The 25,493-nt window shown below is 39.8% G+C and overlaps 2 protein-coding genes across 5 annotated transcripts in view; one reads left to right on the top strand and one right to left on the bottom strand.

Moving 5' to 3' along the window:
• The window catches only part of SYAP1 (synapse associated protein 1), a 30,073-nt gene extending 18,968 nt beyond the window's left edge, over positions 1 to 11,105 (bottom strand). The window contains exons 1-2 of the mRNA XM_027835324.1: positions 10,900 to 11,105; positions 897 to 1,019 (exon numbers count right to left, since the gene is read on the bottom strand). Coding sequence (XP_027691125.1) covers positions 897 to 1,019; positions 10,900 to 11,062 — 286 coding nt within the window. The 5' untranslated portion in view covers positions 11,063 to 11,105. The remainder of the gene's footprint in view (positions 1 to 896; positions 1,020 to 10,899) is intronic.
• Positions 11,106 to 18,713: 7,608 nt separating this feature from the next.
• CTPS2 (CTP synthase 2) overlaps positions 18,714 to 25,493 on the top strand; it is a 132,590-nt gene continuing 125,810 nt past the window's right edge. The window contains exons 1-2 of one of the 4 annotated variants that reach the window (XM_027835389.1): positions 18,714 to 19,047; positions 22,178 to 22,384. In XM_027835389.1, the coding sequence (XP_027691190.1) occupies positions 22,219 to 22,384 (166 nt within the window). In that variant the 5' untranslated portion in view covers positions 18,714 to 19,047; positions 22,178 to 22,218. The other 3 variants (XM_027835387.1, XM_027835390.1, XM_027835388.1) reach the window with 3 other exon arrangements.

Here is a 25,493-nt window from a genome sequence, read left to right as displayed (position 1 = left end):
GTCAAACTATACTTGGATTAGATAAAAGCACACATAACATGACTTTTCAATCAAGAAAGTAGAGAAAAAAGCAAATCTTTTCCTCCTAAAACAGAATAAAAAGTACACAGCATTTTTTAAGCTTGAGAATACATTTTTTGAGGATTTTCTTCCCCCATGTATAAACAAAAATTAGCTGAGTATTTAATATTTAAAATATCACATTTCTACGTAACTTCTTAAATAGTTTAAAAATAATTTTTCTTACGATATCCCTATGAGATAGGCTGTACAAGTATTACCATTTTACAGATGCAGAAACTGGACTTCTAATAGATGAAGTAACTATACAACTTACCTAGTAAATAGTACAGCTCAATCTCAAACCTAGGTTGTCCGACTTCAAACACTATGACTTGCACTAAAATTCACTGATTTCACATATAATATTGTGGGGGGAGAGCAGAATCTCAGTATAAAACAAGATTCCTAAGCTTTAGACAATATCTTGTTTGTTTCAAATAATGTAAACAAACTTCCAATTTGGAATTGATTACACTGGGCTATGACTTCAAGTCCATAAGAAACCTGTTATTTGATTATGCACAGGGATGAAAATATAGTTTGGGATCTGAAATAACATTAAAGAACTAAATTATAAAATTTTAAATAAAAAAAATTAAATTGTAAAATGATGGCTGAAATTATTAAAGTGGGTAATTTGTATTTTAAACAATTTTGCACAAATGAGCAAAACAACAACAACAACAACAAAACCCAAGGATCCCAGCATTAAGCAAAATTATAAAATATCAGAATATGTGGGATATTTTATAGTAAAAAACCAAAATGATATAGTTAAAATAATTCAGATATAATAAATTTCATGGAGTTCAACTTTCAAAAAATATTTAAAAGTACCTTATCAATGATATCATCTATTTTCCCTTCTTCTACTGACTTCTTTATTGTTTGTGCTGTTTCAGCAACTGATTCCGTTATCTTTTTTGTAGCAGCAGTGGCAAAGTTAAATAGGTAATCTGCCAATGATAAAAAATAAATAAGCTTTAGTCTGCTCTCCATTCAAGTACAATACTTACTAGATTAATAATGATTTTTCCTCTCAAAAGGAAACTTGCAAGTATCTAAAATTCTGAGACATTACTGTTGATTAGGGAAGATATTTCCATATAAAGTAAAAAAAATTTATTATATTTCTACTATGTATTTGCAAGGAACTGCCCTAGTCACTGGGAATAGGAAGACAAAAATTAAATAGTCCTTAACTTCAAGAAACTTATATTCTCCAGGAAGGATACGAAATGCATACAAATAAGTAAACATAAACTATGTACATATCAATTTCAAGAAAGACAGAGTGCTAATAGCTATATCAAGACAGGTCCTTTTTAGGAAGGCAACTAAGCTGTGCTTTGAAAGAAGGTAAGACTCCCTGGAGACAGAGAGAAGGGAGGGAATTTCAGAGAGAGGCTTTAAATGCCAGGCACTTCTTTCTTCTCAAGGCAAATGAACTGCTAAAGATTTTTGAGTATGTGTATAGTTGTTAGAAGGGTGATGTTGTAATATCTGTTGTAGGAGTATTAATTTGACAGGTGTGTGTATGGGATGAAATGCAGAGCAATGAGGTTGTAGGCAGGGAAGCCAATTAGGAGGCTATTGCAAAAATCCAACTAAGGCATGCTGAGCACAGAACTACAACAGAGGCTACACAAACAAATAAAAGGGAACAAGGAAACACACTGTAGTTCAGTTATTTTTGTTTAATTAAGGGGGAGGGGAGGGATATGCCTATTTAACATATGTACCTCTGTACGCATTACTTCCATTCTGTTAGTGTGTGATCTCATGGGTGTGAGTCTTCCATCTCTGCAGAATGCAAACCATCAAGCCCTGTGCATTCCAACATATTCCTGTCCGTGTGCTCCAGAGAAGGCAGAGCCCACAGGCTGGTTCTCTTGCCATTCTGGAGTAGCAGAGGAACACCAGAGCTGTCCTGTAATCTTAACCAAGCTGTGCTGCAGGAGCAGTTTCCTTATGATGTGCCTCCCAATTCTTTGATGATTGTGGTATTCCATGACTTGTAGCCATGTGTATTACATTAAACATTCAATCATAAGAACAAAAATTCAAGCTGGGTTTAAAAGAATTCCAACAAACTTTTTGCCTTTAGTCAGGCTTTCATAGTACACACAATAGGCAAATACAACTTCGAATTAACTAGATTTCTTTTTGATTGCCAAGTAAACTTCCCACAACAGCTATTGCAAACTTTCCTTACTCTACTCAAGCTCCCATTTTTACCTCTTCCCTTCAGTCTCAGCTTCTGCTTCACTTTTTACTTTACTAATAATAAAGATCTATACCGTTCATTAAAGGCATGAATTCTTTAATTTTCTCTCTTCTCTAACCCTAAGTCTCTCTCTTCTTTCCCTGCCCTTTTCATCAAAGGTGATGTCCCTCCTCCTTTCTACTTCTTTACCCCATGCATTTGAATCTCAGGCCTTTTTGCTCCCTCAAAATGTTCCCTCCCTTAGCATATTCAATCTCTCCTCTGTTAGCACCTTGCCTCTGCACAAAACCTTCACTTAATCCAGTTCAAAACAAACATTTATGAACACCTACTATGTGATCAAAACAATGACCTTCTTCAAGGAATTTCCATTCTAGAGACGTACACACAGATTAGTAAATAAAAGGTAAACTGATCATTCTGAGAACACGAAGAATTGGAAGTGGGGGGTGGGGAGGGGAAGATATCAGGGAAAACTTCATGGAGGAAAAGGCAACAGGGTTGGGAAGGAGGTATGGTCCAGGCTTTGGTGAAAAGTGTGTGTATAGACAAGGCATTAAAGTAGTAAATGGAATTTCAAGTATGGCTAGTCCAATTGCCTCTTTAGATATCATCCTATTTCTCTTTTTTTCACCACCACATTTCTCAATCTCTGCTTTCATTTCTGCCTCACCCACTCACAGGTTCATGAGATTTAGAAAGGAGTCTAGAGGCAATCTAGTTGAACCTCTTCATTTCGCAGATGAGTAAAGTAAGGCCCTGGGAAGTTAAGTGACTTGACTCAGGTAACAAACAGAGGCAGTGAGCAGCAACTCTCAGATTTAAAATCCAGATCCCGACTCCAAATCCCATTCTTTTCCAATACACTATCACTAATTCCTTAAACCACTAAAATGTGGCTTCCATCTTGACTGCTGAAACTGTGCTCCAAAATGTCACCAATAACCCCCAATTTGTCAAGTCCAGTAACTTTTCCTTGGTCCATATTCTCTTTTGTGTCTATGAAGGAATCCGTGCTACTGACCACTGAACTAACCTCTACTACTCTGGTCCTTCCCCTACCTCCCCTCTTGACATCTCCCACCCTTTCGACTTTTTCAAGGACCTTCCCTTCCAGTCCCACTTGACTCATTCCTACCCACACTTCAAGGGCTAGCTCAAACCTCTCTCAAATACATTGTACTTTTTATGATAGTTACTTATATACACTTCACTAATCACTCATTCTACACCTCTTTTCTGGAAGGTATTTGCTACCCTATCAGCTCTTTGGGATGAAGACTGTTTATTACAATTCATCAGAATACAAATGCCTTTTAAGTATTATCACTGTCACTGTACATATTCTCTCAGTTTACTTTTTTCACTATGCATCAATTCACGTCTATCTGGATGACATATTTGTTATTTTTAGCAGTACAATAATATTTCATTATTCATGTCAAATTTTGTTTCGTCATTCCCTGACACAGGTTATCCCTATGGATAACCATCTTGTTTCCAGTTTTTTGCTACCAAAAAGAGAGCCACGATGTTATATAAGGTCTTTTCCTTTCGTAATTGACTTTCTTGGAAAACTTGTCCAATAGCTGGATCCCCAGATTAAAGGCTGTGAGACAGTTTAGTAACTTTTTATTACATCATTCTCATTTTTTTCCAGAATGGTTGGCCCAATTCACAGGTCCACCAACAAAATTGATGCATCTATCTTCCCACAGCCCTTCCAATATTGACTGTTTCTACCTTTTAATGATCTTTTGTCAATTTAAAGGATGTAAGATTTGTTTCTTATTCTACTGTATTCCATATAAACTCTGAGGATCCTCATTACAACTCCCCTCCCCCCTTTTTTGAGGGTTGAGAGGAGACTGGGTCTCCCTATCTCTCCTAGGCTAGAAGTGCAATAGCCATTCATAGGCCAGATCCCACTGCTGATTGGCTCACCATATTGAAGGTCAGACCTTCAGAATCCAAGCCATTGAATCACCCTCAGTCTCTTCAGTAGCAGGGGTTATAGACAGTATGTGTTACCGCGCCAATCCAACTCTCACTCTCATGGATAAATCTCAAGGTTCTAAAGGCACTGGGGTGGAGGGAGGGGGGGACTCCTAGAATGGTTCTAATGCCATCACTTGTGCCCCCACCAGTATGCTTCCACCTAAAATTACTTAGAAAAGGGTATTTACTAAGGTGCCATAATAAAAAAAAATTGGTACAATACACTCCCCCTACCTCAGCCAAATGTCTGTGATATATTCTACCACAAACTCCACACAGAGTCCAGGGAAAAGGGGCCTCAAGCCTGAGAGCACAAGTGGCAAAGGAGTACTCACAGCTGTTGGCTACTGGAAGTCTTTTTTTTCTTTTTATGTGGCAAAAGAACACCCACAGCTTTTGGTTGTTAGAATTCCATTTTCCCCCTTTACGAGGTATTCAAGAATTTTCTCTTAAGCATGGTTTAGTTTCTTGCTAGTCTTTTTGTGGAGCCTTTAGCCTAGGCTGTCCTTAGTTCTGGATGCAGGTACTGTTATAAGCCATTCCAGGGATGTAGCTAGACCATCAGTGGAAAGTTGGGAGGTCTAACATCCCCTGACCCTTCAAAATTCTCAAGGAGCATGCAGGAAAACTGCATTGCTCTGGAAATCAATCTCTTCTCACCTTGTTTATTAATAACTTACAGATGATCCTGGTGTGTTTCCTCAGTCTATCTGAACATCATTGCTGTGCAACATCATTCCAGTATGCAGGCTTTTTAGCACTTTGTTATCTTATGAATGCTTGAATAACAGACATGTTCTTATCTAGTTAAGGTATATAATGGCTAAAATGGGATGGGAACATTTCTGCCCACTCTTCCACTACTATCAATGATTTAAAACAGTCATAGTACTTTATGATCATGGGCATTATAGTTAGGTAACATAGTAGGGGCTTAGTGGAATTAAATTTGATTTTAGAATTTAATTCTCCTCAATAGCACATTCCTAAAAATACATATAAGTATTTTACAGATAAATATATTTGATAGATGACTAGTTCACTTTTAACATTTAGTTAAACTTAAAACAAAATGTACTAATTGATAAGGCAAATCAAAGCATCTGAGGAAACATGGTCCTTTCACTGCTGTACAAAGAACATAGAAAAGGTACAGGTTCCTGTCCTCAAGGAATTTCAATGCCCAAAGAAAAGCATCAGAGGTCAAGTAAAGTAAAAGGAACAGGATTATTCCTTCCTTCTCCTAATAAACAAAAGTCTTGAAACCTAAAAGGAAAAGACAGAATGGCTCCAAAGACAAAACTTGGAATACAAGATAAGGGGAGACGGAAAGAAAGTGCCCTCAAGAGCTTATAATCTATCAGAGGAGACAACCAATATATATTTATGTAATTCTTTTTTTTTTTTTTAATTAAAAAATTGTCTGTAATGGTCAGAAAACTGACTGGTTAAAATAAAGTTCAAAAGTAATTCAAACTAAGAACAGGGCAAAAAAAAGATAAGGCTGGAGCAGGCAACTGAAGCAACTCCAATCTGATTGATTAAGACAATATGCAAATAAATATATACAAAGCAATCTATATAAAGGACAAATATTTCAGGAAATAATAATTAAGAGAGGGAAGGCATTAGAATTAAAGAGAGATTGGGAGAGAAGATAGCATTTTAGTTGGGACTTAAAGACAGAAAAGGGGGCAGCTAGGTGGCGCAGTGGATAGAGCACCGGCCCTGGATTCAGGAGGACATGAGTTCAAATCCGGCCTCAGACACATAACGCTTACTAGCTGTGTGACCCTGGGCAAGTCACCTAACCCCATTGCCTAGCCAAAACAAACAAATCAAAAAAAAGTGATATAGGGAAAGATAAGAGCCAAGTTATCCTTGGTCTTTCTACAAGTTTATACAGACAGAGATGAAGGCCTAGCTTTCTAAAAGAGCAAAGAGTTCAGTAGATTTACAGCATAATAAATCTAGGAAAGGAAGAAGATCCTGGGATAAATTTTAAAAAGAGAGACAGACAACAGCAACAACCAAAACCCTCTGAAAGTTATGATCATAAGTTTCTGAATTTAAGACGTGAGATGAGCTGTGATGAATACATACTGAGTGCATACTAAATACATATTTAAGAAAATGATTCTAAACACAAAACTAAAAGAATGTGTACTTTTGTAGAAAACCGATTAAACTAAGTTTGCTTACTATAAATTATAAAGCACTGAACACAGAAAAAGGGTATTTTAAAGTTTACTGCAGTATAACTAACTTTCACTATCTCCCAGGGTAGCTAAAGAGCTACTAAAAAGCTATAGCGAAGCAAATCTTGGAACTCTATAATCTCAGAAGAATCAAAATTATAAGTGACCAAAAGGGCAATGCAGAAATGTATCCACAGTTGGGATTATGCAGACGGCAGCATATTCTTAATTCTGTGCACATGAAGTACCATAAAAAAGATAATTTAAAAAATGGTATAACAGGAAATGAGGTGGGTCAAGTATAACATATCAACAGCCCAAGTACTAGACTGTTCTTTGAAAGAACATAGTTAAAAAAAAGACATAGTTATTGTATTGGAGAGCCCCGATATCCTGGAGGATTTAAGGGAATGTATAGAAAAGAATGAACAAATAAGCATTTATCAAGCACTTACCAGGTTCAAAATTTTGGACTAAATACTGGAGATGGATAAAAATAGAAAAGCAGACAGTTCCTGATTTCAAGGAGCTTGAGTTCTAATGACGGATGACCATACATATAGGAAGTTTTCTGCTACAAGTCAGGAGGAAAGGTCCTATAGTCCTTAGGATGTGTATATGGTAATGCAACTTCTTTAATGTCAACTGCACTGATAAAACCTTGTGCATTTCTGACTGCGACTACTCGCCAATGCCAAACTTTGGTGGTGAGAACCTTCCTTTATAGTTCTTTAGTGGCTGCTGAGAAGGGCCTAGGGGCTACAGCATCTGCAGTAATTGCCAGGTCACTTCTCTTCATAGGTTGCTTCCCTGGAAGATGACTGAGGAGGCTGGGCTATAATCATGCAGGACAAAAAGGGATGGATGAACTTCGATCTGTACCACTGGAGGGAGAGTCCACGTGAACTCAGATCATGGATCCAATCAAATGTCACTACTTTTGTTGAGATTATCATTTTGTACTTTGGATAGGAGATTCTTTCCACTTATAGTTGTTTTAATCCAGCTTCACAGATATGGCAACTTCCCATTTAAAATTACCACATGGCCTTTTTCTTCATTGATTAAGATGATCACAATTTGGTAGAGTAGTATCAAGACACACCAAATGATTAAAGGAGTTATTGCTTATATTCTTATAATTTTTAAATTATTAGCTTTGATGGATTCTAGACCTTTAATATATTATGCATTTTAGATTTGTACTTATAGCTAGAGTCTATTCTTTATAATTATGGGGTTGCGCTTGGACTTCTCTAAACAGTGATTTCATTGGAGTAGGGAACTCCCATAAGGAACCTCTCTCCACCAATGCAGACTGGCAATTTGTAGGGGGCACTGAGATGTTGAGTGACTTGCCCAGTGTCACACTACCATTGTATTGGTCAATGGCAAGACTTGAACCTGAGTCTCCCTGGCTTCTATACCGGGTCTCTATCTTTTACGCTATACTGCATTTAATAAGTGTTTGTTAGTTTGCGTTGAATTTTACAACAAATCAACTCTCAGTGTAGTGTTTAACTCTCATATACATTTTCCCTTCTCTCCACTTATACAGCCACAACTCTAGTTCAGGCCCTCATTCCCTTTCACCTGTACTACTGCAAGAGTATTTTAATTGGTCTCCCTGCCCCAAGGCCCTTCCTACTTCAAACTAACCTCCACTCAGCTGCCAACCTGATTTTTCTAAAGCACAGGTCTGACCTTGTCATCCTCCTGCTCAATGAGCTCTGGTGGTTCCTTATTACCTCCAAGATGAAATATAAAGTCTTCTGTTTGGCATTTAAAACTTTTAATAACCTAGCCCTTTCTACCTTTCCAGTCTTCTTACACTTTAGCCTCTTTCATGTACTCTACGATGCAGCTAGACTGAACTATTTGTTCCTCTAACATAAATACTCTACCTCCTGTCTTTCTGCCTTTTCAGTGGCTCTCTCTGTGGAAAGCTCTGCCTCCTCACCACCTCTTCTCTAGTTTCCCTTGCCAGACTCAGCTCAAGCCCCACCTTCTGCAGGAAGCCTTTTCTCCTGCACCAAGGTGCCAATGGCTTCTGTCTCAGATTACCTTCCAGTCATCTACTCTGTATATATCTTGCACATAAGTAGTTATCTGCATGTTGTCTTCTCCATTAGACCCTGAGCTCCTTGATAGCAGGAACTTTTTTTTTTACCTTTCTTTGTATCCCCAGTTCTTTGCACAGTGTCTAACATAAAGGCTTAATAAATGTTTATTGACTGAATCAAACTCTCAAATATTGGAAACAGAAATCAAAGCTAGTATCTAATGAGGTGGTAAAATTGGGAAAGAATTTTTACTTAACATATATAAGGGCCAGTGTCGGGAAAGGTTAAGCCCCACATATGCTGACTGTAACCCTAACAAGTCACTTGACCTCCAAGTCCTACAGACAGCTCTCAGAAGATTATAATTTGCAGAGAAGGTGTTCATTTGCATTGGTAGAGTGTCTGTTTGACAAAATAATAATTATGGGCAACCTATACCAATAAAATTACAAATTAGGTAAAAATATCTATTATATGTTAAAACACAAAGATTTTAAAACACTGAAGATCTAGTGGAGTAGATAAAACATATGAGAGGAACCCATTTTTATTTCTCCTATAAAACTATCTTGTCTCAAATTTTATAAGTATTAAACATTTGACTGGTAGATATCTTGTTTGGCCAACTAATTTAAGGAGCTCCCGGAGGGCACAAACTAAATCTTCTATATCTTTTGAAAGCCTCCCATCTACTTAAGGTGCTTGAAAAACAACTGCTGAAAGAATCTTTATAACATAAAATATTAAAGGAAAAAAGCCCATTAGAACTAATAATTAAAATGTATGTAACCAATAGCTCCTTTAATCCATCTGTTATGTCTTCATACCAGGGCAGCAAGTTCTACTCATCTTAATCAATGAAGAAAAAGGCCATGTGGTCACTTAAAATCTGAACACTCTAGCAAAGCTTTGACAATTGAACCACCAAAATAAGGCATTCAGGAGCAAATAGCATGTTGATGTCCAGGCAGGCCACTGTCTTTTATTATTTTATCAGATAGACTCATGAGTAATGCTTAGCTATAGAAAAGATAAGGACTCAAGATAACCTTTTTCCTAGCTGAAGACAATATTGCAAGAAAATATGATTAACTGAAGCAAAGGCCATCAATAAACAACCAGAATTCACCACTATCTACTCCACAAGGTTCTTGTTAACATATCTCTATCTAGAACTCCAAATGTGTAAATTAATTAGGAAAAACCCATTAAATTTCAGCAAAACAGTACCCAGCCCTTATTTCCCAGCTCTTTGTAACGCAAAAGATCTGTTATAAAAGAAAACGGAAATCTAGAAAGTAGTTCATTATTATCAAAGCATAAAAACATTGGAGATACATTCACTGGTAACAACGATGGTCTTTTAATATTTTATAGAAATGAACACCGAGGAGAACACTGCACATATGAAAATGCTTTTTAGAAGTGGATTTCTCTTTTTAATGACTGTACAGTCGACTGAATAAAGCCTGTGTGGGTTTTTAAAGTCTTTCTTAATATAGTTCCACTCCCCTATCCAACTACATATTCTACAGCTGTCCAACCCAAACTGTCTGCTCTAGTCAGATCCATTTCCTCCTGGGGTCCTGTAAAATACAACACTGCACTCTTACCTATCCTAGGTGATCCCCATCTAGCCACCTATCTTTTCCCTCCGTCGTCCAACCCAAACTCTCTGATCAAATCTGATCCATCTCCTCCTGGTCACCTGTCCTAGGTGATTCCCTACCCCCCCCAAGTTGGGATGCCCTTTCACCATTCTTCAAGTTAGGTGACCCCCCCCCCCCCATTTGGAATATGTTCTCTCCCCATCCTTCAAGGCTGTGCTCCAGACCTACACTTTCTCCCACTCGCTGACCCTTCCACTTTCCCACCTGCACTGAATATTCACTATCACAGTGGAGGCCTTGACTAACTTCCTAAACGTTCATGGATCCGGTGACTAGCTCAGGGTCTGGAGCATCAAAGGCGCTCAAATATTAAACAACTTCTAAGTAAAATCCGCCCAGCCGGCATCCGGTACGAGGGGGCGGGAGAGGGCTGGTGGTCCTCCCCGAGCAACTCCGAGTCCCGCCCCCGCGGGACACACCCCCTCCCCTTCTCCACGCTGGGGACACAGTAGGAACTTAACAAATGCTTATTTTCCTCCGGCCTTTCTCCTGCTCTCCCTCACTTCTTTCTTTCCTTCTGCTCTCGGGAGGGAGGTGGCCCGGCTCGGGAAGGGGGGAGTGGCACCGACGTATCCCGCGGGGCGGTGACGGAGAAGAGGTGGCCCCGACCCGCCCCCACGGTCCCGTCCTCCCTCCTTTCCCCACCCCCGCCCGCTCTCCCGGCCCTCGGGGATGCTCACTGCCGAGGCCTTTGGCCTGGTGGAGAAGAGGCTCCTCGTCTCCTTCCCGCGGCTCGGGCTCATTCCCTGCCTCGGTCGCCTCTTCGAGGCTACCCCCGGCCGGGGGTTCACCCCCTGCGGACGCCTGTTCCAAGCCAAACCAGCTGCCCAGACCCCGTAACATCCCGCCCGCCCGGCCTCAGGCGGCCGCTGTGAGCCCGGTCACCAGGGTCCGGTAGCGGTAGCAGCCGCAGCCGCCGCCGCCGCCGCCGCCTTCAGGTTCAACTTGCCAGTTTCCCTGAGTCCGCCGGAAGCCGTTCAGACTCAGATCACATGAGCGGCCGCTCTACCCGACCCCACTCCTCTATGGCCTCACCTTGCATGCGTCACTTCCGGCGTGGCCGGCGTTGTGGCGTTCACTCCGGGCTGGCTTGAGGATTGGTGAATGGCGATAAACTTTGTTCTAGAGTTTACGCTTGGACGCAGGAGTGACCTCCTGTAGCCTCGTCATTGGCCACTCCTTTGGTCCGGTCATCCTAGAGCTGCCAAAACCAAAATACGCCCTGCCCTCAAGAAACTAACAGTCTACAGAGGGGAGATATGACAAATAACACAGATAGACACATAGAGGTCCTAATGGCGTGATAAGATTTGAGAAAGAAAAAAATAAAGGCTCAATTAGAGGCATCTGCTGTGTGCTTCTGCAGGCTCTTCCCAGGAGTGATAATAATGATAACAACAACAATAATATTTATATAGCGCTTACTATGCCCTAGGCACTGTGTTAAGTGCTTTACAATTAATAATAGCTAACATTTATATAGCACTTACTATATTCCAGGCACCGTACAAAGCACTTTACAATTATGATCTCATTTCATCCTCACAGGCCTGGCAGGTAGGTGCTCTTATTATCCCCATTTTACAGATGATGAAACAGGCAAACAGAGGTGAAGTGATTTCCCCAGGGTCACATAGCTAGTGAGTGAGGTCAAATTTGAACTGTCAGGTTGCCCTGACTCCAGGTCCATCGCTGCATCCACTGCACCATGTAGTTCCTTCAGCAGGTAGAAAAGGGGGCCAATCATGTAGCAAAAGCATAGAATAACAACAGATGGACAGCCTATGTTCCATCAGAGCACACATTGTCAAAAGAACTCTTTTGGGAGAATTAGGGAAGGACAAGTGTCTCAGTAAATGAGAAGATGAAAAGAGGAAGATGTTCTTAATCTTTTTGTATGCCATTGAATCCTCTGGCAGTCTTGTTGAAGTCAGATTTGGGAGAGCGGTTCTGGCGTGAAAGAATTCACTTAGACCTTCTCTGTAGCCATTGGTGATGAGTTCAAGGTGGACCCCAAGAATGCTGGGGTGCTACTTGAAATGATGAGGAATAGTGTCCTGAAAGAATTCACTCTAATAGTCTCCAGGTTAAAGAAATGCATTTATTGGGGTGATGTAGCCAAGCTGGTCTGCTCTCTGTGAGGCAGAGCCTCAATAGGCTGTACTCACGTGAGAGGCAGAGCATAGGCCGCAGGCCCTGCTCCCCTAACCCTGCTTCCCATAGGAGGCAAAGGCAGTTAGCCAGATTAAAGGTATGGTTTAAATACAATTTTATGGAATGGGGGAAGGGCACAAGAGAATGGGAGGAGCAAACATAGCCCCACAATGCCTGGGGTATCAGGCGACAAGCAAAGAGAACTGGAAAGGGGAGGGGAAGAGTTGTTTTGCAATTGAGAGTGCTTTGTAAAAGCACACAGATAAGTCCAGGAAGGGGGCTTCAATGCACAATTTTCTTTGATCACTTTTCTGGCTGGTCACATCCTGAATCTTATCTCCTAATGTTTGAGAGGTTGAGACCCCTCAAAGATTGGAAGTACAGGACGGGGTCGTCTGGAATGAATTCACAGAATCAAGCATTCTTTAAGTCAAGTTGGCAAAAAGTTTATTGTTACGCTTTTCAGCGGGCAAGATTTCTTAAGGAAGCTGTGACCTTAGAGGGGTACAGTTAAAGTTTATATAGGATAAAATACAATAAAACATGTGTCAAATATGCTAACTAGGTGATTCAGGGCGGGATTAGGGAGTTGTTAAGGAGTGGTCAGTTCTTAAAGGAACATGTACTTCTTATATCTACTGAGCAGGCGGTTTACCCAGAGTTCACTAGAAAAAGCCCACAAGGGGAGGCCACATGGAGGTGTGGTTTTAGGCCTGCTACGTCACTAAGTTAACTAGAGTTCCGGGGTAACTGAGAGTTGTCCAGTCTGCCACCAGTTAATGTCTTGTTTGACGAGATCGATGTAGGGAGTATACATATGTTTTAGGTCTAGAATACAGATAATGAGGTGTCCAGGATGTAAATAATGAGGTAGGGCGGTAGTATAGATAGTCCAGTGGGTAAGATATCTTTATGACTCAGTGCAAAGTCAGTTCAAACTAATAATTCCTTCAGGTACTTTTTGTTACTGCACCAGGGAGAGAGATAAGGGTCTTGCTGGGACTCACTCATGAGTAATTGCTAGGCACAGTGTCCTTGGGCTGGGGAGAAATTGTCAGAGACAGTGTTTCTGAGATTAGGGAGAAATTGGGGTCCAAGTACAAGCACAAGCATCCAAACACAAGCATCCCATCGCTATCTCACGTCCTGCTTGCTCCATCTGCCTCAAGCACTCTTTTCTACCTCATCAGTCTGATGAAGCCTATGGACCCTCTTTTTGGAATAATGTTTTAAATGCATAAAATAAATACATAGGAAACCAATTACATTGAAATAAAGATGTAATTTTTCCCCTATCAAAGTTTATGCATGCCCTGAAATCGATGCATGGGCTCCTTAGAAGTCCATGGACTACAGGTTCAGAACCCTTGTGGTAGAGGGAGTATCCTCATTGATAAAATATAACATCCATCCTTTTTTGTAAAACAGGTAAATTGGAAAAGTCCCTGACCAAATTGGGGAATTTTCAAAAAAACAAAAAACAAACAAACAAAAAAACCAACCTGATAACATACTGTGTTCTTAAAAAAAACCTGGTAATATAAGAGAGGTTATTTTTTGCCTCTCATCAAACTAAATAAATTTCTCCATTAATCCAATGGGATTATAAAGTTAAAGTAATTGATGGGGTATAAGGAATTTATGATTGGCTAAGAGGATAGATAACGCCCCTTATGGTCTAAATAAAAGATAAATTAACTCTACTTGAGATAGAATTCAAGATAGAGTTCAAGGGAGCCTTTTGCAGCATGGGGAAAGGGAAAGAATTTCTTTCCTCTCAGCCACTCCATCAAAGGAACTACTAGACTAAGATTTTAAATCCAAATCACTGGGGCTTTCCTTGAATGGGTAACAATAAGCCCCAACCCAATCCTCTGTGGCTCATTGTTTAGGTTTTGGTGTGTGGGTTATTTTTTTTTTTTTTTAAATTTTGGAGGCAATGAGGGATAAACGACTTGCCTAAGGTCACACAGCTAACTAGTGTCTGAGCCCAGATGTGAACTCGGGTCCATCTGACTCCAGGGCCAGTGTTCTATCTGCTATGGTCAGAAACTCTGAAGGCTCTTCCCCTCCCAGACTGATATGTTTGTGAGGGTGAATTGGGCCATCTTTTGTCTCAATTCTTACCGGGCCCTTAGTCATTGAATGGGTGTGGCCTTGGAAAAACTGAGAACTGCGAAAGACCTAAATTTAGAGGTCAAGTGCCCAGCTTCACCCACTTCATCCTGGACTTCAATGATTCTAGGGGAGAGAGTGAGGCTGATGACTTTGCCCAGCTCTGCCTCACTTCAATCCAATTCATTATCAAGTCGGGATATCACCCTTGTGACATCATTGGTCCTCTTTGAGAATGAAGGCTGAACAACAACAGCCACTCTCTCGGCAATGACTTCTTGTAATAGAAGCACGTGGCTGTAGGAGATGCTTGCTTTACACTCACCCAGAGGAGAATTCAAGGACTTTGCGTTGTGACCACCAGCCTTCTATGTTGAAGTTCAGAGACTGTTGCCTGGAACAGGGATCCTTGTTCAGACTTTGGCAGGCCTCAGAGCCGAAACTCCAAGGGGGCTGAACTAGGGATATTTCCTTCTAGTCCTAAGGTAAAGGTTCTGGTTCTTTATGAAGAGTCAAACAAAGCTCCAACTAAAGATTTCAGGATAGCCAAAAGCTGGAGGCTGCAGGACTATGTCCCACCGGCAAGGTGCCCAACAGAAAGCAGTTTTTGAAACCTCATAACAAGAAGCAAGGCAGGGACATCACAAGAGGTCATCTGGAGCCCTGCAGTTTTGGACTTGAGTTGCTCAATTTACATATATTCCTCATGTTTGGTTCCCCTTATGCTTGATCTCCGTATTTGCTGATTTCTCAATATGGGAATATATGCCCTAAGATTTTGGGGAAATGCTCTAAAGTAAATCCTCTTACTACGCTCCAATAAAATCCCTTTGCTCTAAGATGTTTCCTCTGGCTTCCTATTGAAAGCTAAATATGTCAGTTGGGACTCATGAGTTATGTTTTAGGATTGCAGACCTAACTTCAGCCTGGAGACGTTATCATCTAAGGGAGTCAACCTAGAAGTTGGAGTTGGGGGTTAGCCCAAAGGGGCCTTACATATTGAAGTAGTAGATATTTGAGAACAGAAACATGAAATCTCACTTTTTGTCATATGAGCGTTCTAATGACTCTTCATATCATGTAATAAATAGGCAGAAGTGGCTTCCATTCCTACATATCTCCATTTGTTTTCTAAGGCATCAGACACTCAACACCATTTGATGAGGCCTATGCTTCCTAGACTCCTTTCCTGACTCTGTACCACAGAAAAGATATAAATGTTAAGCAGGAAAGCTTCTGAAAGAAGGATGGAACCATTTAATGAGGGATTGATCTTTATATTTCTTTTGAATATCCCTCAACCCAAGCACAATTATTAGATCTCATGAATATAATAAGCATTCAGGAAATACTTGTCTAATGAATCAATGAAAAACATCCCCTAACTCCCACGTCCTATGGCTAAACTACTCTCTAGTATTTAATTTTCTCTACCTTTTTTGGGAACTGCACAATAGAGCTCCTGGCCTGGAGTCAGGAAGACCTGAGTTCAAAGAGGCCCCAGAAGCTTACTAACTGTGTGATCTTGGGCAAGTCATTTAACCCTGTTTGCCTCAGTTGCCATCTGTAAAATGAGGTAGAGAAGAAAATAGCAAAACCACTCCTACACCTCTGCCAAGAAAACCCCAAGTGCGATCAGAAAGAGTCGGACACAACTGAACAACAACAAAAAACCCCCACTTTTTTTGGATGCCTTTTGAAAATGAGAAAAATTACACCACCTTTTTTTTTTGTTTGTTTACCTCTCTCCTGAAGCATTCTCTAGACTAAAAGTGTTCTCTCATTCCTCATATTTTCTTAGAGCAATATATATGGATCTTTACTTTGACCCTATTACACTTAACTTGGCATTATACTTATTTTTGCACGTTATATTTTATCTACTCCAGCTCTTCAAATTAATTATAAACCTTTGAGGATTGGGTCTTTGTCTTTTTCATCTGTGTACCTCCAACACCTACTCCTAATACGTTCTGGAGTCGGGGGGGGGGGGGTATGGGGAAGGAGGTAGTCAGTAAATGTTGAATAGACAAAATATTTTCCATCTGACAATTTCAAATTACTTTCACAAGCATCCAACTCACCAGTCTTCACAGGAGTCCGGTGAGATGAATGAAAATGACAAGATCATTAAATCCTACCTAACTCTACTACCTGAATGCCTGTTCAAATTCAAAACTTCTGCTTCTTATTTTTCAAAATGAGTGGGTGAGACGAACAATTTTTTAAAAGTCCCTTCCAGCCCAGAATTCTGTGATGCTTATTTTATAGAGGGAGGCATATCTGGAACTATGGGTTTTTAAAAATCTTTTGTGCTAACTTGAAAGGGCAAACAGTGGAAACTACTTCAGAAGAACTGGGTTCATATCACAGCTTTACCACTTACCTATAGAACCTTAGGCAACCTTAGGTTAACCTAGTTAACCTCTTTTGGGCCTCAGACTTCTCATCTATAAGAGAAGGGAGTTAGACTGGGTAAACTTGGAGGTTCTTTTTAGCTCTCAATTTTTAATCTTATGGATGACTGGATTTACTCTTAGAGAGAATTCTGTTAGGTGAAAGAAAAATGGGAAACATGACAAGGAGAGGAATCACAAGGACTCTTCATTTAGTTTTATTGATACTTTTTATTTTGACATCACATTAGATTCTGAATATATCCTTCCGTCCTTCCTAATCCATCTGACCTGCCCTTGTAACAAAGATTAAAAGGGAATAAAATATTAAAAGAATAACCAGTTCACCATAACTAACCAGCACAGTAATCCCCATCTGACAGGAAATGCAACATTCCATAGCTATAGAACTCTCCACCTCATCAAAGGAGGCCTCCTTTCTCAACTCTTAACTTTTTTTTTTAAATTATGAACTGAAAAAAAAAAGCACTCTCAGCTACCCAGCAGCACATAAAAAGAAGATTTTATATGAAATCATGAACCTCCATTTCACATTGCATGCTTTTGAAACTAGAAGGACCAGGTGAGTAATTGACAGGGAAATTTGCTTGGTCCTTGGAGGTATGTTTAAATTCTGGTCCTTCTAATAAAATACAAGATGTTCCAAAAGTCTTAATGTAGATTTAAGCTATTTAAGCTTAGTGTAGTTTAAGTTATAAAAATTAGAACCGCACAAAGATTTTAGGGACATTATATACATATATATATGAGTGTCTGTATATTGATATAGGGTGTATATACTATACATACATATAGTGCATATGTATTGATGTATTGTGTGAATATATTAATGTCAATATATATTTATATATCTATATGTACAATATACAAATATATGTGTATTGTATATATAAATATCTATTGGTATATAGCGATACTACATGTATGTATATGTTGATATATAATTGTTATATATAACTATAAATAATTGATATAATATGTATATATTGTTATATAGTGTATATATGTATATATCAGTATATATACAGATATATACAAATATGCTTATTGTGTTTATATCAATACTGATATGTATATACTACATGTATATATATTTATATATAATATGTATATATTGCTATATACTACACATATATACAAATATGTGTATTGTGTATATACCAATCTATATAGATATATTTGTTGTCCTTCAGCCGTTTTTGGTCCTGTTTGACTCTTCATGACCCCATTTAGGGTTTTCTATCTTTATAAATATATCCACACACTATATATGTGTATGTTTATATTGATATATAGTGCATATAGTGTATGTACTGGTATACAATGTATATACTATATCAATATATACACATAAAGTGTTATTTTATGTATGTTATATAGATATATCTATACTATATACTGTGTTGGCATTGACATATAGTATGTATATACTGATATATGAGTATACCAATATATACAATATACAAATATGTGTATTATGTATATACCAAAATATAGATATATATCTATACTATATAGATGTATATTGATAGTGTATGTGTTGATATCAATATATATTAATATACCAACATAAAAGCCCATATATACATATATGTATACACACACACTCCTTTATACAATCTACACCTTACTTTTAAAAGTGTACCACGTAGAGGAGCTCCCTACTGAACTTTCTTCTGTTCTCTTTGGTGAATTAAAAAAAAAAAAAGTTACAGTGGTTTTTTTTTTTTGTGGGAGGGAGGAAGGGCCCATCATCATTGCTAACTTCCTTCCCCCAACACATTAAAAGCCAAGAGAAAACCCTAGCAGTCAGAGTTATGTAAGCATAGTTTGATAAAAGGAATGCATGCAGTGGCCATCCGCGGACTTATTTTTTTTTTAACCATGAAAGTTTATTAAAAATAACGCAGAGCACCGCGAATTCCTAGGGCTGCCGGATAAACAGGGTTCTTTTGCAAAGCGGATGGGGTGAACAAGGACCGCAAATCCAGGAAACCCAAACCGAAGGACCGGGGTCGGGGTTAGCTGGGGCTTCGGATTCGGGGCGCCCTCTCTCGGAGTACCGGCATTGCACCCCCTCCCCCTAGTCCTGCGCTAATCACGGCTCCTGGGACCCGAGCCGGGAGGCTGCGCCACAGACAGGTGAGCTAAGAAGTGGCCTGGGGGGCGGGGCGGGGTCGGTGGGAGGAGCTAGCGGCTGCCGCCCCCGCCCTCACTACCCCACCTCGAGGCTCCCGGCTCAGGTAATTCCTCTCCTTGCGTGCGCGGGGCTGGGGTCCCCCTCTGCAGCCCGTGCCGGGCCCGCGTGCTCCCTAGGCTCCCCGTTCCCTCTCTGCACTCCTGGGGACGGATGCATGCCTTGGGGACCGGGCGGGACTCCCTCCTCCCCCCCCCAGCCCTGGGCCTTTGCATTAGATTCCGCACACCTCCCTCCTTGCTTCCTTCCTTCCCTCTTCTTTGCAGTGCAAGAGTGGAGGCACTGGGAAGAGGAGTCGAGGTCCAGAGCCCCAGCACAAGTGTTCATGCGGGGCCCACCTGCGGGCCCCGAACTCCCGGACTGGGCGCTCTGGACCTTCCCCCGGGACGGCCTCCTTTGTCTGGCCCCTTGGTGGTGGCGTCTTCTGGCCCCTACTCCGGCTAGCGCTTGTCCTTCACCCCGCATTTTCCGGCAAGAGTTAAGTTCTCTAACGCTCCCCTCGCCTCTTCCTTCCCCGGGAGTTGGGAATCACTGACCCGCAGCCTGGGAAGCGTTTTGCAACCTTCTCTTAAAAAATAATTTTTTAAAAGAGGGTAGGGGTGAGAAATAGGAGCGGTAAATGAACTCAGGTAGGGAGGTCCAAGCTGGGGGTGGGGGGGGGGGAGGGAGGCGCCTATAGATTGATCGTAAGTAGCGAGTGTCCTGTAAGGAAATCAGCCTCCTTTCCTCCTCCTTGCACCTGCTTCTTTCTAGTAAGTAAAGCTCCTTTCTGCTCGTCTTTGCTCGGGCTCCACTGGCTTGCGTGATTTCAAAGAGAAAAAGGTTAATTAACTCCAACCGCTGCCTTTGCCCCCCACCCCCTTTTCCTCCCTGAAAACATCTAGTTTGAGTCCAAAATATGTATCTTTTTTAACTAGGCTTTGGGGGGGGGGTGGGGGTAGGGGAGGAGTCATTGGAGAGTGATGATTTTTTTAACCCCTCTTGGGGGGACTACTCCCCCTGGGAGCAGTGAATAGAAGGGGTGTCTGAGCCCTTTAATTTCTGCTGGTTAAATCAACGCCTTGCTTTCCCTCCGCCTAGAGAAGTTTGTTGTTGTTTTTAAACAGAGCCCATAGAGAATGAAGGACTTGGTTTCATTTTGTTCATTTGGAATGTTTTAGAATTTCTAAAAAAAAGTAATAAAATTACTCAAATAATGATGATTGACATCATGTCTGAAGCTTCTTCTTATGATTGGAGGGGCTTTTCGAGTAGCTGAAGCCTCAGACAGTGAAGGGGAAGGCTTAGTCTCTCTTAAACTAGAAGTGTTCTTCTGGTGAACACTAGTAGTGAGAAAAACCTTAGTGTTGCTAAACCAGACGTCTTTCGTAAGGCAAGACTATGCAAGACTTCGCAGAACGCTCGCGGGTGTTTGTTTGGATAAACAGCTGGCCACCAAGCATAGTTTTATATGGGGCTAGACTTCATTTCAAAATTATTCTCTTTCCAATAATAACAAAAGTTCATGGTCATAAAATGCTTTGATGTTTCAAAAATACTTGTCTCATAGAGAAGCTTGTAAGTGGCTTACACATTAGAGACAGACTTGTTCATATATGTGGTTTTTTTTTTTTTTAAAGGCAGTTGGGGTTAAGTGACTTGCCCAGGGCCACACAGCTAGTAAGTGTGAAGTGTTTGTCTGAGGCTGAATTTGAACTCAGGTCCTTCTGGCTTTGGGGTGGGTGCTCTATGCACTGCTCGGCCTAGCTGCCCCCATTTATGTGTTTTAAAGGGCAGTTTTGATTTTATTGGTCATTAACTATTTGTTGGGATGAGTCAGTTTGAGAATGAGATAAACTCAGAACTTGGTGTCTTAATATCCATTCCAGGGATCTATAAAGTACAAAAGGATCGTGTCTCTCCTAGGCTTATATTGGAGAGAGAAGACATTGACAGCATAAGAGAAAAGATCCATGGTGGAATGGGCAATGGAACCAGTAGTGTGAAGAAACTGTCATCATGATGAGCACCTCAAACTTAGGACTCTAGAAGTAGGGTTCATAGTAATAGCTCACATTCATGAAATGCTTTGTAAAGTACTTTCCTCATTGAGAAGTAGATTGCAAATATCCTCCATTTTATAACACCCCCCCAAAAAAGAGCTATGGAGAGGTTAAGTGACTTACCTTTTAAAAAATTAAATGTTCTGTTGAAGTTTTTTTAAAAAAAAACATCACTTTCCAATGACTCTTACCCTATCCCCCACCCCTCCAAAAAGTCTAAGTTAAAAAAGATACATATTTTGAACTCAAATTAGAATATTAAAAAGAACTTACTGCATCTGAATTTTAAAGGCACCCACTTCTACTATAGGAGTTAGAAACATTTGAAAAAAGAGCACATTTACTGTCCTCTACATCATATATGTATTATAAGTGTATAATAAAATGGCATCTCTAAGTTAAAACTTGACTTGGAAAGCAAAAGAAGGAAACATTGGATATGTTGATACCCAATTTTGGATATGTTGATGAGAAGTAATGATGGGAGGCTGGTAGCAATGCTAACAACATGATTATTGCTAACATTGCTACCCCATCAGTAAGATAGAGTCCCAGATGGGAAATCAGGTAGAGCTATATCAGAAGCTTTCCAAAATAAAGGGGTGTGTGTGGAGGGACATGAAGAGAAAATAGTACCTTTCCCATATTTACCACACCACAAAATCTTTTTTTTTATTCTTACTGGCTACCTAAATATGACAGGCCTGAATTAAGTGTCCTGAATAAAAGAGGGCAGGTTCTTTAATCTTGGTGTTTTTATAAGCAGGGATGAACAGAATTTCTCCAAGAAAATAGATAGGCATCTTTGCCTGCATAGAATACTTACCACTTTCTGCTGTTGAAAGCAAAAGTTAGTAGGAAATCTGGAAAATAGGATCTTATTAAAATGTTTTTAACTATGACAGTAGAAGTGGGTATTTTTGAAGTTCAGGTGTAAGCTGTTTTTATTTTTTTAGTTTGACTCAAAGTATCCTTTTTATGAAAAAATAAAACAACATTCTTCCTATGCTGTGATAACTACTTTTTCTTTCAGATTCCTGATCTGGGCTCTGGCCTCTGGCCATTGGGCTGCCAATGAAGTATATCCTGGTCACTGGTGGGGTCATCTCTGGCATTGGAAAAGGGATCATTGCAAGCAGCATCGGTACTATCCTAAAATCATGTGGCCTCCGAGTGACTGCCATCAAAATCGATCCTTACATTAACATTGATGCTGGAACCTTTTCGCCTTATGAGCATGGTATAGTAGAGAATACAGTTTTGTTGCTGTTTAATGTGTTACGATTCATCTTTTTTAGGGATGTTGGCATATTTTTTTGGAAGAAAATTAAAAGTTTGAATGAGAGTGAGCTATATTAGGACACCCTTCTTTTGGATTTTTTGTTGTTTAGTAATTTTCAGTCATGTCTGACTCTGATCCCTTTTTCGGGTGTTCTTGGCAAAGATGCCAGAGTGGTTTGCCATTTCCTTCTGCAGCTCATTTTACAGATGAGGAAACTGAGGCAAACAGGGTTAAGTGATTTAACCAGGGTCACAGAGTTAGTAAGTGTCTGAGGCCAGATTTGCACCCAGGAAGATGAGACTTCCTGACTTAAGGCCTGGCACACTATCCGCTGCACCATCCTGCTCCATTCTTTTGGATTAGGCTTGTTCAGTTTCCTGGCTTCTAGAAGTTTTTTACACTTGTGTCATTGCCTCAGCCAGTTATTTAAGAAAACAGAACTGATCTGTAGCCTGAAACTTTTTTCTTTTAATAGTTTTTTTTTTAATTACATGTAAAGATAGTTTTAAGCATTCGTTTTTGTAAGATTTTGAGTTCCAAATTTTTCTTCTCTCTCCCTTTCCTCCCCCCTCCCCAAGATAGCAAACAATCTGCTATAGGTTATACATGTACAATCATGTTAAATATAGTTTCACATTAGTCAATTGTGAAAGAAGAACCAAAACGAAAGGGAAAAACATGAGAAAGAAAAAACAAACAAAAAAAAGTGAAAATAATATGCTTCAGTCAGCATTCAGACTCTAAAGTTCTTTCTCTGGACGTGGATAGCATTTTCCATCTTGAGTCTTTTGGAATTGTCTTGGAATGTTGTATTGCTGAGAAGAGCTAAGTCTAAAATAGTTGATCGTTGTACATTGTTAGCCTGAAACTTTTGACTGAGCTCTTTTTCCTGAGAAAATGGCTCTAACTTTGAAGCCATTTAAAAAAAAGTATTGAACCTCTGACTTTATCAGTATAGGACATCCCTTCTACGGCTTGAAGATCAGCAAATGGCCTGTAAACAGTACAGTCTTAGAGTTATCTGGAGCAATGAGAGGTTGAACCCATGGTCACACAGCTAGTATGTGTCAGAAGCAGGAGTTGAATCCAGATTATCTTGACTCTAAGATTAATTCTCTATTCACTAGTCCACAGTGTCTCTCAAAATACTTCCTTGTGAGTAGGGGCTACTTCATTTATTGTATGTGTATCTCTGTCACCTAGTACAGTGCCTGGCACATGGAAGATACTTAATAAATGCTTGTATATTTGATTTAAAATTTCCTAAATTGACACCTAAAGTTGCCTGTAAAGAGGCTTTTAAAATGTAAATTGAAGCTTTTGAATTATTTTCATGTGTTTCTCCTTGACCACCTTGTTGGATCACTTGTCAGACCTGAAGTAATTTCAAACCAATTTTACTAATAGTCTAATTCAGACACGGTTAAGTGAGATTTCAATTTATTCCAAAATCAAGTAAGTTAATCCCTACTATTTTTTTTTTAAGCTTTGGTAGCTTAAAGTTGCTTCAGTGATTTAGAGTTGAAAATCACAATTGAATGGGGTTGGATGGACTCCAGAAGGGAAGGTGGAGAATGGGCAGTTTGGGGTAGGTCAAAGATAAGTATTGAATAAGTTTTATTTATTTGTTTAGTTTTAGTTTTCAACATTTACTTTTATAAGATTTTGAGTTCTAAATTTTCCCCTCTCTCTCTACTCCCCCCTAAGACGGCATGTAATCTGATACATGTATAATCACATTAAACATATTTCTACATTAGTCATGTGAAAGAAGAATCAGAACAAAAGGGAAAAAACATGAGAAAGAAAAAACAAAAAAACAAGTGAAAATAGAACAAAAAACCAAATGAAAATAGTATGTGTTGACCGGCATTCGGACTCCATAGTTCTTTCTCTGGATGTGGATAGCATTTTCCATCATGAGTCTTTTGGAGTTGTCTTAGATCATTGCATTGCTGGAGAAGAGCTAAGTCTAATAAAGCCAATCATTGCACAATGTTGCTGTTACTGTGTATAGTATTCTGGTTCTGTACACTTCACTCAGCATCAATTCATGCAGATCTTTCCAGGTTTTTCTAAAGTGCACCTGCTCACCATTTCTTATGGAACAATAGTATTCCATGACATTCATATACCACAACTTGTTCAGTCATTCCCCAATTAATGGGTATCCCCTCAATTTCCAAGTCTTTGCCACCACAAAAAGAGCTGCCATAAATATTTTTGTACATGTAGGTCCTTTCCCCTTTTTTATGATCTCTTTGGGATACAGATCTAGTATTGAATAAGATTTTTGAAATGTGAAAAATTAGCAGTAGGAAGTTGGGAAAGGGAGACACAGACATAGACAAACAGTGAGAGAGACACACACAGACAGAAACACAGAGACAGGGAGAGACAGACCCAAAGAGAGACACACACACAGACACAGAGAAAGAGAGAGAGACACACAGATAGATAGATGGATATGAGACTGAGACAGAGAGCATGAGCAAGGGCAAAAGTGAAAAGCTGTTAGCTAACAGGGTTGTTTAACTTTGTGATAATCTTGACTCTCACTATAAGACCTTGGGCAAATCAGTCAAACTCTTGGGCTCCAGTTTTCACAGCTGTACAGTGAGGGGTTTGAAAGGGATCTCTAAAATCCTTTCAAGCTCTTACTTTGATTCTTTGAATAATTGAATAATTAAATCTATAAATCATCAATCAATAAACATTTATTAAGCGCCTACTGTGTGCCTGACACTGTACTAAGTGCTGGAGATACCAAGACAAAAGTGAAACATTTCCTGACCTCAAGAAGCTTATATTCTAATGGAGGAGATTACTTGTACATATATAAGGATTTGCAAAATGGAGCTGAGGCAATTTTGGGAGGGGCGTGCACTAACAGGGGAATCAGAAAAGACTTCATGGTGGTTCTCAAGCTGAATTTTGAAGAAAAGCAGGGCTTACAAGAGGTGTAGTTGAGAAAGGAGTGCATTCCAGTCATGGGGGCCAGGTGGCAGACTTTAATGCAATGGAGATAGAAGATGGAATATAGTATGTTCAGAATAACCAGTGAGCC

Source organism: Vombatus ursinus, unplaced genomic scaffold (assembly GCF_900497805.2).
Source record: "Vombatus ursinus unplaced genomic scaffold, bare-nosed wombat genome assembly UNPS02014814.1, whole genome shotgun sequence".
Taxonomy (NCBI): domain Eukaryota; kingdom Metazoa; phylum Chordata; class Mammalia; order Diprotodontia; family Vombatidae; genus Vombatus; species Vombatus ursinus.
Note: the sequence above shows the minus strand (reverse complement) of the source record. Positions and strands in the feature narration are given on the sequence as shown.